Here is a 13,270-nt window from a genome sequence, read left to right as displayed (position 1 = left end):
CACGGCGAATCAACTTCCAAACCTCACCTCCAGAATGCCTTCTAAGAATAGCTGCCGACAAATCTGGTTCTCTCCGTCATTTTACTTGATATTTAGTGCTGTATTTGCAGTTATATTGAAATACCGATACAGTATCTTCATCCGAAGAGGGCTGTGAAGCTTGAGGAGTGCAATATTTCAGGCTTGGCAAGGGAAGCCCGATGGGCAACAAGACCAATTTTAGCTTGCTTATCGTTTCAATAGAAGAAAGTAGCATCGGTCTAGCGATGGGAACGCTCAAGGAGTTGTGTCTCTGACGACATTCTGCAAGTTGGATGAGCTTAAAATCAACCACATACCAGCCTTGATGACATTCTTTTTGGCAAGCAGCGAAACTCAATCAGCGTACTTCAGCCCAGCGCACCACTCTGGAGCGATCAGGCCATCATGTTCATTAGCCTACGAATCTGCCTGATGGCGGTTCTCGCCCTGTGCGCCGCGACGACACACTGCCTACCCTTCCAGTTTAGCCTCACCCCAATTACCAAAGACCTACCCACTATATCGCCGCGTCAAGTAGGCAATGGCGTGAACGGCAACCAGACTGGCAACTCGGGGTCAATCAGCTCTGGAGGAATCGGCGACGGAAACGGCGTTGGGTTCGCCGGCACAGGGAATGACATAGACACAGGTACGAAGTCGGGTGACGATGGTATCTCATGTACCCTGTGAAAGCTTTTGCTAACGTTTCCCGTCTGTGCAGGCGACGACTTTGATATCGGAGACGGTAACAACACCATCGGCGATGGAAACACGATTGAGATCGGCGACCGCATTACAGAAGTAACAAACATCAATGTGGGATCTGGCAACCTCTCTGACATCGGCATAGGCTCCGGGAAAGGCGCCAGGAACTCTACGGGGAACGCGACGGAGATGAGCATCAACATCAACTTGCGTGTCATGGTTGAAGATGGTCGTGTGAGTGTAGGAGTTGTGTAATGTGATCAATGAGAAACTCGGGCGGATGACTTCCATTCAAACAAACTCCGAACCACTCTGTAAAAACAAACGATACTCCATGTCACATATGACATTGCATTGATACCAGCAGCTATATAGTCGCAGTCAACCTATCCGGGAACTCTCCTGCCATCTTCTCCAATCTCTAGCATGTAATCGGTCTCGGTCCAGGGGCGGAGTACGCCTTGCCCCCATTATTTGGAAGACCACCAGTACCATAGATGTTGATGTAGATCGAAGGGTCGCTTTGCTGGTACGCGCCCGGAAAGCTCACAGTCGAGCTAGGTGAAAAGCTTCCAGAGCCCGTAACCTTAATATTCGCACACGAAATGTAGAACTGCGCACCCTTCAACAGATGAGCAGAATGGAGAGCCAGCAACTCAACACGCAGCAGGTACTCCCCCGGGGCAATGCACTGCGGCAAGTTGAAGTAGCTCCAGCCTCCGTTGTTGATCATCTTATCGACGCCCCATAACCCGGAGCTCGTGTCCAGATTATCCTCGGCGACCTTGAACCATTGCAGCCCTGTGATCCCGGTGCTGGAAGCGCTGGGGACTTTGGCGAGCCAGGCGGTGATGGGGCCCTTGTGAGACTTTGCGATTGGGTTGTCTGGGTCGCCGGGGTACTGGGCGCCTCCGATGACGTGTTGCCACCAGGAGCCGATCTTGTCTCCGGGGGCGACGGTGATGACTTCCTGGGAGGATGTTGCGACTTTTCCGCAAATGATGTCTTGGGAAGTCACGTCTTCAGTTGGGTTGTTTTGGTTGGGTGCTCGGAGACCTGCGAGGGAGCCGTACTCTTTGCCATTTACGGAGACTTTCTGCAAGGAAGTTGACGGTCAGCTGGGGATCTGATGAAGGTATGAAGGAGGCTTACCTGGAAGATGCAATGCCCTTGAACAAGAGCAGCGCAGGCCGCTAGCAAGACCACTGATACCTTCATGGCGACAGCCTGTGCGCAGAAAACGGAAGATATCGAACAAGATGTGTATGAGATTAGCACAATATGGAATAGAGCCGGTGGCTGAAAGAAGATATAACACCAGCAGCACATTCTGGAAGTCGTGCAGATGTCGCTTGTTTTTGTATAGGACCATTCGCAGGTATTAGCTCATCTTCCCTTTCCACGGAGACACTTCCGAAGCTAAGAAGGCGACACGGCCCGATACCATCACCACGGTAATTCAAACTCGGAGAAGCAGAAATGGGTTCCGGAGACTAGTTAGTCATTGATCTGCCAGCCGTGTTGCGCAGGTGGATAGATCACACTCTGTGTTAATCGCTTACCTGTCGCAACGGAGGGCTCGTTCCGCTCAAGAGTAACATCAATTTAGGCAGAAAGTGTCCCGGCCGTGGCTTAATCAGGGATAGAAGACTTTTAGGCCGAGTCAATGATATGTGATTCTCAGATTAAAAAGTGCGGTCGACCTTCACAAACGGATTTGCCCGGGAACCGATAGTCCAGATCTTTGCTGGGTCTTGACCACAAACTGAGAGAATCTTGCTTGGGTAGTCTGAGGTGGCTGTCATATTAATTGCCCCTACCAGCCAGCCCTTTGATAAATGTAATACTATTTCTTCCGAAGTCATACTGTCCCGCCTTCCATTTTCGTAACCTGGTCAATGAGGTCGACGACCGTTTGATCAAAAGTTCGGTACTCGACGCCAAGCTCTCTCGCGACCGTCTCCCCATCCAGTCCATGCGAAGTGTCGATCGCTTGTTCTTCCCGCGCGACCTTGCCCTTGGCCCAATCAAAGTTGCCTTCAATGATCTTGGCAGCCAGACCATATGAAAAGCGATCCTGAGCGGCCGGAACAAACCTCCTGTTACCCACCTCCGGTCTAAAGAGCGCTTCCACGTGCGCCACCGCAAGATCTCTGACATCAATCCAGAATGGGACCCGAGCAACAGGAAGGGGCTTCTGTCCGCTTGCAATCTTCCACAGCATTGCGTTCGATTCGTTCAGTTTGTCGGCGCTGCTTACGGGGTGAACCACGGGACCAAACGTCATTGGCGGACACAGCGTCACGATGTCGAAGCGGGGGTTGTGCTCCTGTATGAAATTCCACGCTGCTTTTTCTGCGAATTTCTTGGAACCTCGGTATGCAACTACGGCGCTTGTTTCCGGAGATGCGGCTTCTTCGTAGGTCAAGGGGTTCCAATCTTCCCCCGTGTATGTAAAGTACGGTGGTGCCTTGCGGTTGACGTCGAGGACTGAGGCGAAGGAGGAAGTAATGACCACTCGAGTGATCTTGGGATTGGTGACGGCTGCTTCAAGGATAGAGCGGACACCGTTGATGGCTGGTATAATCAATTCCTTCTCGTTATCTTTAGTATCGTAGGTAAATGGCTGCATGAGACAATTAACAAAAGTTCAAGCGATGTTGGCCTCTATAGCGTCAGGAGGATTCTCACACTGGCGACGTGAACCACGGTGTCGACATCTTTGATGGCTTCAGAGAAGACACCAAGTTTCTCAAAATCACCAATTTGGACAAACTCGAGCTTGCCGGCGTACTCGGGCCGATCCTTGATCATGGCATTCCCTTTGGCGAGAGATCGGGTGGCTCCGCGGACCCTGAGCCCTCGGGACAGGAGAACATCTACGACGTGCGCGCCAATGAATCCTGTAGCGCCAGTGACTAAGACATGGCTCCTGAGAGCGTGATGTGGTGAGCTTGGGCGCTTCATACTCTTGGCGGGACCTAGAGCAAGTACATGCACTCACGGTATGCGCGACATGTTGGATGCCAAGAAATTCGCAGCTGAGGGCCAAGGGCCTGCCGAGGGGAGAAAAAGGCCGGCGATTTGGTTTCAGGTGTTGGATTGTTCGTAAACCGTAACCTTAAGTCAAACCTGGCAAGGCGGTTGATGGAAATCGAGCACCTAGGTAAGAGTTGGTGAGATGAGTGGTCGCCTAATTTCCACAGCGCAAAGCAAAATGCCCCTCACTCTTCGGCCAGCTTTACCCCGACTTGGCGTCGGCCTTTGCAGTGGGGCCTGGGGTGCCTGGAATCATTTGTCGCACCGGATTTCGCACGCTCCTCTTATTGAAGTCAGAATGTGTAAGCTGAACGATCAAGTGATGGTAAAATGTTGTCGCTTTGGATTTGAAGAGAAATGGTTGGAATTTCCCCTTCCTTCCTTTCCGATGACCATCGTCACCATGGGAAGGAAAGGGCACTCGCCGTGGGCCCACAGTACCTGCCGGCTGCCAGTCTTGTCCTCAACTGCCTACGGAAGGTCACCAAGTCTCCGTAACATACCTTACCTTCAGACGCAAATTATTAAACACCACAGAATGGCGAGAGAAAAACTTCGAGCAAAGGGTCTTCTGAATCTGGGAAGGGTTCCCTGGGCTAGAAACTCCAGGTCGTTGGAATTACCTTTAGGCGGCCGGAGGCATCTGAAGATGGAAAGGTACGATCGATCCTCCAGAAGCACGAAGTACGCAGTACAAAGTGCAGGTACAGCGTGGGGTGCCCCACCACATGCAGCTCTGACCAACCAGAATCGACGAGTGACAGTCAACCCAACGTCTGGCAAACACTAAAATGCACTTGGGCGAATATCTCGAGAGCGGTGCGCGATTCACCTGTAGAATATTAACCGCGGAATGTCACTCAGGGTTTGTGTGAGACGTTTCTTTTTTGATGTTTGCCTGTTCTCCTGAAGAAAATTACAGTAGCTGTTTAGAAGGGTGAAATAGGATACCTCAGGTAAATTTCTTGTCGTAAAGAAAATCCACTCAATTCCGGGCCAAATAAAAAGAAGAAGAAAAATCACAAAGTGGCCTTGATAAAGAATTTGCCTCATATTCGTATCAGAGTCCGTATGTAAGATTCTATCGTCAAACTCACCATCGCATCTTACGGTATTCTCTTCAATGGAAGCGAGGAGGTTACTGAGGACCACGCCGGCGCCGAGATGTGTTTCCGTGGGGTCAGTAAGGTATTTATGGTCGAGGCTTCAAGACTGCCATGGTGGGATCAAGGCTTTCTGGCAAGTTTAGGTAATGAGAAGAAGAAGTACGGCCTTCAACTTCCACGGCAAGGCACCTACATTGAGCACTAGAGGTACGGCGTGTGAGGTGGTCGTTTAGGTGGGTCCATCCGAGAAAATGTTTTGCGGGAAGGAGGCACCTCGATAGCTCCGTGTCAGCGCCTTCCCACCCTCGCACCTGAGGATCCATGGATACGTACCAGCAGACTCTCATCCGATGGATTGAGACCTTCATATACATCCTCAACTCTGTTTCTGTCACCAGCGCAGCAGGCGACCCCTAGGCCGGGGTTCAGGTCAAACTGTGGCGTGGTGGTGGAACGGTTCATGGTCAACAATCAATTCGCCAACCAGCCTACTCGACGACAGGCTTAGCGCATACGAGAGCACCCGAGTTCGAATCCCAGCATGAGCACTAGAGATGTAGCCCCCAGTTCAGCACCGGGGGGGTGAACTCTTTTGTTGTCCAGACCTTTGGCCTTTGATTATTTGTATATATTTTGCTTTATAATTGATTAAGGCACCGACCTTAGAGTAGTGGATAATAGCCGGCTGCGGATAGTTCTGGCCAGCATTTTACCTTACGTTCAATCGTATAAGCTATGCTCACTGAAATGAGACAGCTTCGTGGACAAGTTGTAGGTAGGTAGGGCATGCTTATACTCTCCTCCTTTTGCTTCCTTCCCTTTCCCGACAGCTACTTCCCTAGACAGCTCCTTCCCACCTTTTCATTGAAATCCTGCGTCACGTGCAGCAGTCCAGCGTACCTCTGACCTTTTCTTGGGAGCCGGCAAAGTGATGCCCCACATCTCTTCCACCGAAGATGGAATGATCACAACCTTCGCCTCATCCATATCCCACCAATGCACTCATCGCGCACACTTTCCACTACAACATACCAGCATTTCCTCACTTTCATCCCAATTACGATTACAGCTCCTCTGCATTTCAACTTGAGCAAGCAACGCATTTCCTTCGCATCAACTGCGCAAAATGGCATCCAAGAACAAGACCATGTCCGACACACACGATGATCTCGCCCCTCAGCCTTGCACGAAAAAGGCCCGAGTCCACAGCCCCGAGAAGACCTCAAACGGCCATACTGGAAATTCAAATGACCCAGAGTCTCTAGCCAAGACCACTCAGAATACTTTGCCCCGTCAGACCAGGGACCACCCCAAGCAGGGCTGCAAGAGAGATGACTCCAAGATCCCAGAGAACCAAGTATGATGATATTCCCATTCCTTTCTCACTAAAGTGATCAGAGATTCAAAGAATTACACTGTGGCTTGAGCTGACCGGCTGGAAACTCACTAGGACCAGCTCGAATTCACCACCTGGGGTTCATCCACACCCAACAAGGAGATTTTGCCAAGCATCGTCGACGATATTGCCTACGACGCAGATGATGAGAGTAACATCAAGTTCATGGATGCCGAGACTTACTACCAGACCGAGAGGGCTCAGCGCATGATGATGTACCGCTGCAACCAGGTCGAGATCGATGCTAGCCACGAGTCTCCTTCGACAGATACCTCTGGCTCGTCTATGGAGTGGGAGCCTCTCTGCAGCCATCTGGAGACCATTCCAGAAGAAGACTTGGAGCTTTCTGAATCTTCTGTGGCCGACGACTGGGTCTGGCCCGAACGCGTGGACATATCCGAGGGTCTTGATTTTCACTTCAACTAACTGGGCCTTCCATTCGCCAACCGTGAGCCCTATTAACGTTACTGTGCGCTAAGTCCAGATGCACTCAACGGGCAATGCTGCAGGATGGTGCCTTCACTTTGGGAATGCAAGATAAGGGTTCACATACGGCAGGCCTTTGGGATGGGGAAACGAGATACTCTGGTTTCCGGCCATTGTGCTAGAAGAGTCATTGTTCTGATTGGAGATATTCACGAGCACTTGCGTATGCCTTCTTGGCACTGAGACTGTGTACAAATGCAGCGTTGCATTCATTGTCTTCTCAAAGGAGAGGTAAAAAGCTTGTATCTACTAGAGAACGGGCCGCTTTGGCCCTTGTTCTTGCCAATAGAACATGAAAAGTTACTTTGCTGGCCAAATCATCGAGGTAATTCAGGCACTGGGGTCAATAGGTGAGTGCTGAACCATGGAAGGCAAACTACCAACTGAAACTAGACAATCCCTCCAAGCTCTCTCATGTCCCCTGATCCAACCACACCCCAACACCACTGACTTGCCTTCTCTGCCTTTTCCGCACCAACTTGAAGGGTTGCCTGCGTGATGAACTTTTCCGTCAGCTGGTCATCAGACATGGGCACCTCAACGCTTCCAAGGGCATGGTCGACGTGCCTCTCAATCGGTTCCTGGACACCGCGCAGCTTGACCACCAAATGACACTCATCGGCCTTCATAGACTCGTCAACTGTAGCTTTGAAACGGTCTCTCAAGCTAACAACAGGCGCGCTGGTGACAAGCCCGTCCTCGTACTCCACTACAGTCGCCCTCCCATACAACAAGCCCACCGCGCCGCCGTGGTAAACGCTGAACTTGGCTTCAAGACCATCCTTTGGTGTTTTCTTACCAGTGAGCTCGAGCACAAGATGATGAACCGTCACGTCGACACTCACGACCTCCTCCGTGGAGATGCCTCGTCTCTTCAGTTCGTGATGCAGCCATACAGCGCCCGTAATAACCGGATGGATAACGATACCACACGGAAAAGGCTTGAACGAATTCTTCTCAATCTCCCACTTCCCCGGTCCTCCCTGTCCAAGACTCTGAACAAGCTCATTCAAGTTTTCCTTCGTACTGACGACCTTGGCCCAGCCCCGCCCAGCTTCCAGCGCCTTGGGCGAACTCGTGAATCCTTCTGCAGCTAAGACGGCAGCAAGAAGCCCATTCTGAGCGGCGCGTCCGACGTGAAAGGATTTCGTGTCAGAGCCAAACATCTCGCGTAGGCCAGTGACTTGCGTTGCGGCGATGCCGATGGCGTGGGCTGTCTTGTCTGCCGGGAGGGCGAGGAGTTTTGCGATGGCGGCGGCGGCGCCGATGGAGCCTGTTGTGCTTGTGATGTGCCTTGAAAGAAGTGTCAGCCTCCGCATTTATGTGAACTGGGAAGAGTGAGAGGAGGGTACCATCCGATATCATAGTGCTCTGGGTATACGGCCAAGGCTACCTTGCACTCAACCTCGATGCCGGCGACCAACGCCGTGATGAATTCCTCCCTCGTGACCGGGCGCTGCAGCGTCTCTGCGTAACTCAGCAGCGCGGCCGCGACGCATCCAGTCGGATGAACAATCGTCTCGAGATGCGTGTCATCGTAATCGTGGACATGCGACGCGATGCCGTTGACGAGAGCGGCGTGTTGCGCATCGATGCGACGATCGAATCCAAGTACTGAAGAAGTTTCCTTTCCAAAAAAGGGCGAGAGGGCTTTGGTTGCCGTCAGGGTTGTCGGATGGGAGCTTCCGCCGATGGCGCAGCCGACCCAGTTGTAGAAGGAGCGTACGGCTGCTTCTTTAACGCCCTGAGGGAGGTCGTTGTAGGTGAGTGAGGCTATCCACGTTGCGGTGCTGAGGGTTGCCATGATGACGTCATTTGGCTTGGGAAGAGTGTATGTTGCAGCTTGATGTGCTCTGGTTGATGTTTGATGTTTTTTATGATTTTATACATGGTAATTGAAGGGTCGTTCGTCGGAGCGAGGTCGGCGATGCTGGAGAGCCGGTAATCATGGCGCCGATGTGTATGCCGCGTTATTGCCGGCTACGACACCGCAACATTACATGGTCGCAAGATGGAGAATTGCGACGTGAGCTGAAGTATTGACACACACGAACCGCAAAAGTAGTCGATGTTTTTGCAATACATTGGTACTGTTGCGGATAGGACTCTACCTACCTCATCATCGATTGGAACCCATCGTTATACTGGTTGCTCAGTTGTGCTACAGGATAGTATCTTGGCGGTGTCGCCATAAGCGATGGAGTCGTGCAACCCTCGCTTGTTGGCGGGTATCGCTCCAATGAGGATGAAGCTGCCGCCTCACAGCCATCTCGAATACGATTCGAAGACCTCATGGTCGGAACTTGGTCCTTTGTTAAAGAAAAGCGTGACATGCTTCCCCCTTGATCATGGAAAGTCTGGTGGGCACTCAAAGCTGGACTTTCTGTTTGTCGGTACACTGTGTTTGTTCTTTTGGGCTTGATTTACTTCACCGCCCACCACACTGTGATCAGTTTCGCTTTATTATTAGCCAAAGAAATTGGAAAGTTGAATAGTCATCTCACAGGTGTGAAAAACGAGCTGACGGCAGAACTGATCAAATGCTCTGCCTCGCGAGTCCAGCGCTTGGCCGGGCGGTAAGATCGTGAAAGGACTCATCTTTGAAAGAAGACTGTTTGTACGTAGCCGAGAGTCCAAAGGTCGAGTATTGCAGTAGAATCCCAAGCATAGAGTAGTGCAGGTGTTTATGGCAATGTATATAAGAACTCGCTGTGAGCGATGGCTTCGTATCAGTCCAGTATCGGGTAGGAGTGTCGCGTAGGCATACTGAGGCAGGAAACCAAACATCCGGAACGTCGACTTCACTATCGAGAAGCGGTAATTTGACCATAAATATGAGTGGCAATCACGGTGCGTCGGGATCTACAGGGACCTCCGACCCCACAAGGGTTCGTGGACCGTTCGATGTTGAGACTCCTCAATTATCTCCAGAGCAGAGGGCTCGGCTTCGGAGGGAGTCTGACGCTTTGAGGAACACGGTCACCTTGGTTGTGAGTTGTTTTATCCTCCCATTCCCGTCGCAGCGATCCCATCCCAGACATAAAGTATATTGGAGGGCATTCTGTCTCCAGTATGTGTTCGGGAGTGTGTTGCCCTGAATGATGGCTACTGACTGTCTAGCAGGCCGGCGAGAGTGCGATGCAGGCAAGGTTGATGAGCCAGATCTCTCCGCATGCGATAAGAGATGAGAGCGGGTCGGAAGGAGAGTCGACGGCCAAAGCCATGGTGAAGACACGTGTCGAGCAAGAGGTAACGGAAGCACAGCAGCAGCAGCAGCAGAGTCAAGAGCCTCAACAAGATCAAACATCTGAAGAGGTTTCAGTTACATCCGACTCGGAGGATTACGAGTCCTTCAGCAATGAGGAGAAGAGCAAAGGATCCGGGTCTGGGTCTGGATCCGGTGGCGAAGAGACTGGTGGCCAGGAGAGCAGCAAAAAGAGAGCAGCCGGGTCCGATGTCGATGATTCGGATGACCATAAGCGGCAAAGAGCTTCGTCACAATGATCATATGCCGTGAGGCAGGGTGCAAGACCGTGGCAGTCAACGCGCAAGTGGAATCGAGAAGGTCTCCTACCTTAGATAGTCAGCGAAAGACTCTGGGACTTCGTGTTAGATATCAACTGTGCATAGTCGGGTCATAGCGACCGGCCAAATATCAACCACTATTTTGCTATTAAAGATTTACATATCTGAATAGGTCTACAGAAGCGTTCCAATTACTTAAATATTATCGGTAGTTATCCGAAACTACCTTACTTGACGCTAGTCTGACCGACATGTACCTAATAAGCTGCTCTTCTCTGGGGTAACAGCTCACGGGTCTTCTCAAGAGTAGTCCTCTGGTCGTCGGCCGTTGACAAACTTCCAAAGCCGGCTGATCTCATACACCTTGGGTCCTTCAACCACACCGTTGAGGTAATGGTGAGCAGTACCATCAACCCCGTTCGTGAGATTGCGCTGCTCATCAATCTTCCAAGGATCATTGTGAACCTTGGTGCGGGACGCCATGAAGGTGCCCGGGAGGGGCGAACCATCTCCATTTGTTTGGACTTTGCTCAAATTATTGTCAAGAGGAAACATGTTGTCAAGATAGTGCTGGTTGAACTGATGACCAGAACCAGGTCGCTCAATAAGCGCACCCTCAAACTCGTTCCAGTCAGGACTGAGGTGACTCGCCTGCTTCGGCTCAGTCTTCCCCACGGCCTTGATGACCTCTGTCTTCTTGTTGACGGAAATGAGACCGGCGATTTCTCCAAGCCCGAGAAAGCGTCCATCTCTCTTGGCAGTCTGCTTCTTGAAGTGGAGGACACCCCACCGAGAGACAAAGTCTTTCGAGTTGGCGTAGTGCTCAATGTGGCGGATGGCACGACCCTTGGGTCTGGGAATGCCGAGGTCCCTCTTGGTGCGGGGGTTGTTGAAGTGGTTCGCGGCGTTGCCGAAGGTGTAGATCTCAAGCTTTTGCAGGACTTCACGGGGGTGTTGGTTGATGAGCCAGTCCAGGATGATGCTTCCTTCCAGTCCACCTTGAGAGTGGAGAATGAGGATGACTTTCTTCTTGTCTTGGTTGAGCAGGGCGGTGGAAATGTGCGAGAAACAGACTCGGGTATCGGTGGTACCGAAATAGAGGCAGCGCTCTAGGAGGCATTGGATCACATCAAAGATGATGCCAGCACTGGTAAACAATGTCAATGTGTGTCCCGATAGCATAGAATCTTCTGACTTACGTCTTGTTGTGAACACCTTTCACTCTTCGATGGAAAGTAACGGAAATTCGGTCAATGTTGCTCTGGAGCCAGTTCTTGCTGTAGAGGTATGCTTAGTTCATGCAATGAGTGTTTTGAGGCCAAAAGTCCTTACCCGACAGCAACACCGTTGAGGAAAATCCACTCTTCCTCGGGGTGATTCAGTTCCCACTCTCGCGCTGCGAGAGTGTCGGCCGACCAGATAAATCCTTCAGGCATCCAGCCATTGAGCCCGATGCACGCCAAATAGTTGATGCCGATGAAAAGACCCACGTAGGCAACAAAGATGTTAAAGGAGAAGAAGGAGAGGAAAGGAAGGGAGATCAAGAAGGCTGATTGAGTGACGATGAGAATGGAGTGGAAAATGATGTCACGAATGTTGTTCCAAGAGGGGTACAGCTCGTCCATGGGTCCAGAGTGGAAGTAGCGTTGAGCCCATGCTTCGAAGCGTCGGTGGAGCTGGCTCACGAGAAATCGAGGCTGCTCTTTGAATCGGTTGTCGACTCCGAGGTTGAAGGAGCGAGCCGGGGGCTGTGACCAGAGTGGCAGGACAATGCATGGTAGGAAAGCAATGTTCTTGCAGAACAGGAGCAAGTCGCTTGCGAGAAGGGTCCAGGGAGCACCTGTGTAGTAGTAAGGCTGCTTAAGGAAGGGGTCGGTGCCGTTCCATGTTACATCTGCTCCGCGGCTCTCTTTACGGAGGCGAATGTCCGAGCCGGTCCGGACCTCTAGCTTCTTCTCGTTGACATCTTTCGGAAGGGAGTAGGTGACTTCGACTGCCGCCATCTTTAGAGGCACGTGCGGCTAATAGTCTCGATGGAATAAGTTGTCAATAGAAATGACATCGAGTAGCCGCAATGCTGCCGGATAGCTGGATAAAATACTACTTTTAATTCCCTTGAAATGTGATCTGAAGTCTGGAGAGGCTTCAACGTTTAGGACTGTTGAGGCTTTCCTGATGCCCTAAAATGCCAAAGGTGATGGCCACCCGGGAGGAACTTCAGGCAATCCTTGGTGTCTTACTATCACATGCTGATAGTAACAAGTGTTTTCACATGCCGCGCCGTAACTTGAATGCTTTCTATAGCGATCGAATGATTGAGGCTTGAAAGTGAAGTTTCCGTGGTCCTAGTGGTTTTGCTCTTATGATTGCAGGGCAGGATCAGAGTTTCCACTACATTTCTCCCCGCGACGATTCCCAACAACTGGAGCAGTGTTAGACTGAAGACGGCACAGATGGCTTTCTGACCCTGAACTCGCTACAGATCCGAGCGCCTCAGGGCTGAGTGTGAGATTTGGTATGTCAGACATCCCTTGATATGGCCCCTCAAGACAATTGCAAAGCTAGCACTGACAAGCTGAAAGCTAGTCGGACGATCACCAATGTCTTGTCTGAGACATTATCGGAGCTGTGAAGCTCGGAGTTATCTCCACCTGCATGCTGTCCTGTTTACGCACGCTTTACGCATGCTTTCTGAAGAATGGCTACCCCAAATCCGCTTTCGACCCGGTTGCGGGCCGCTAGACTTCCCGTCTGTTTGCATGCGTTCTCACATTCTGGATTGTCTACTAAGATGATAAGCATCCCGAGCCAATTGGGTGAAGGCAAGAGCATGCAATGGTCCGCCGCTTTATCGCGACCTTCTACCCCCAGATAGAAAAGAAGCAGCTGGTTCGTCTCAGTTACTCGTTGAGCCACTCCGGCATCTAGTGAGACTCCTGGCGGGAAACCGACCAATCATCAGACCTTTTGGGCTACAGTCACATCACACTGG

At 51.3% G+C, this 13,270-nt stretch overlaps 7 protein-coding genes across 7 annotated transcripts; 3 read left to right on the top strand and 4 right to left on the bottom strand.

The window, feature by feature from the left end:
* Positions 1–426: 426 nt before the first annotated feature.
* Positions 427–981, top strand: CCOS01_10168 (uncharacterized protein; the record flags this gene model as incomplete). The annotated part of the gene is made up of 2 exons (XM_060458324.1): positions 427–670; positions 743–981. The coding sequence occupies 2 exons, from the start codon at positions 427–429 to the stop codon at positions 979–981; spliced, it is 483 nt and encodes a 160-aa protein (XP_060311489.1).
* Positions 982–1,147: 166 nt separating this feature from the next.
* CCOS01_10167 (glycosyl hydrolase family 61) lies at positions 1,148–1,944 on the bottom strand (the record flags this gene model as incomplete). Its single annotated transcript, XM_060458323.1, has 2 exons — positions 1,148–1,822; positions 1,879–1,944. The coding sequence occupies 2 exons, from the start codon at positions 1,942–1,944 to the stop codon at positions 1,148–1,150; spliced, it is 741 nt and encodes a 246-aa protein (XP_060311488.1).
* Positions 1,945–2,587: 643 nt separating this feature from the next.
* On the bottom strand, positions 2,588–3,744 carry CCOS01_10166 (NAD dependent epimerase/dehydratase; the record flags this gene model as incomplete). Its single annotated transcript, XM_060458322.1, has 3 exons — positions 2,588–3,352; positions 3,418–3,658; positions 3,731–3,744. 3 exons carry the CDS (start codon positions 3,742–3,744, stop codon positions 2,588–2,590), a joined length of 1,020 nt encoding a protein of 339 aa, XP_060311487.1.
* A 2,253-nt stretch (positions 3,745–5,997) lies between these two features.
* CCOS01_10165 (uncharacterized protein) lies at positions 5,998–6,693 on the top strand (the record flags this gene model as incomplete). The annotated part of the gene is made up of 2 exons (XM_060458321.1): positions 5,998–6,228; positions 6,322–6,693. 2 exons carry the CDS (start codon positions 5,998–6,000, stop codon positions 6,691–6,693), a joined length of 603 nt encoding a protein of 200 aa, XP_060311486.1.
* Positions 6,694–7,142: 449 nt separating this feature from the next.
* Positions 7,143–8,557, bottom strand: CCOS01_10164 (uncharacterized protein; the record flags this gene model as incomplete). Its single annotated transcript, XM_060458320.1, has 2 exons — positions 7,143–8,046; positions 8,106–8,557. The coding sequence occupies 2 exons, from the start codon at positions 8,555–8,557 to the stop codon at positions 7,143–7,145; spliced, it is 1,356 nt and encodes a 451-aa protein (XP_060311485.1).
* Positions 8,558–9,587: 1,030 nt separating this feature from the next.
* CCOS01_10163 (uncharacterized protein) lies at positions 9,588–10,257 on the top strand (the record flags this gene model as incomplete). The annotated part of the gene is made up of 2 exons (XM_060458319.1): positions 9,588–9,743; positions 9,877–10,257. The coding sequence occupies 2 exons, from the start codon at positions 9,588–9,590 to the stop codon at positions 10,255–10,257; spliced, it is 537 nt and encodes a 178-aa protein (XP_060311484.1).
* A 321-nt stretch (positions 10,258–10,578) lies between these two features.
* CCOS01_10162 (uncharacterized protein) lies at positions 10,579–12,281 on the bottom strand (the record flags this gene model as incomplete). The annotated part of the gene is made up of 3 exons (XM_060458318.1): positions 10,579–11,425; positions 11,478–11,555; positions 11,611–12,281. The coding sequence occupies 3 exons, from the start codon at positions 12,279–12,281 to the stop codon at positions 10,579–10,581; spliced, it is 1,596 nt and encodes a 531-aa protein (XP_060311483.1).
* Between the last annotated feature and the right edge of the window lie 989 nt (positions 12,282–13,270).

Source organism: Colletotrichum costaricense (genome assembly GCF_030867565.1).
Source record: "Colletotrichum costaricense strain IMI 309622 chromosome Unknown Scaffold_10.1, whole genome shotgun sequence".
Lineage (NCBI taxonomy): Eukaryota > Fungi > Ascomycota > Sordariomycetes > Glomerellales > Glomerellaceae > Colletotrichum > Colletotrichum costaricense.
The sequence above is the reverse complement of the archived record's forward strand: the minus strand, read 5'-3'. Positions and strand labels throughout refer to the sequence as shown.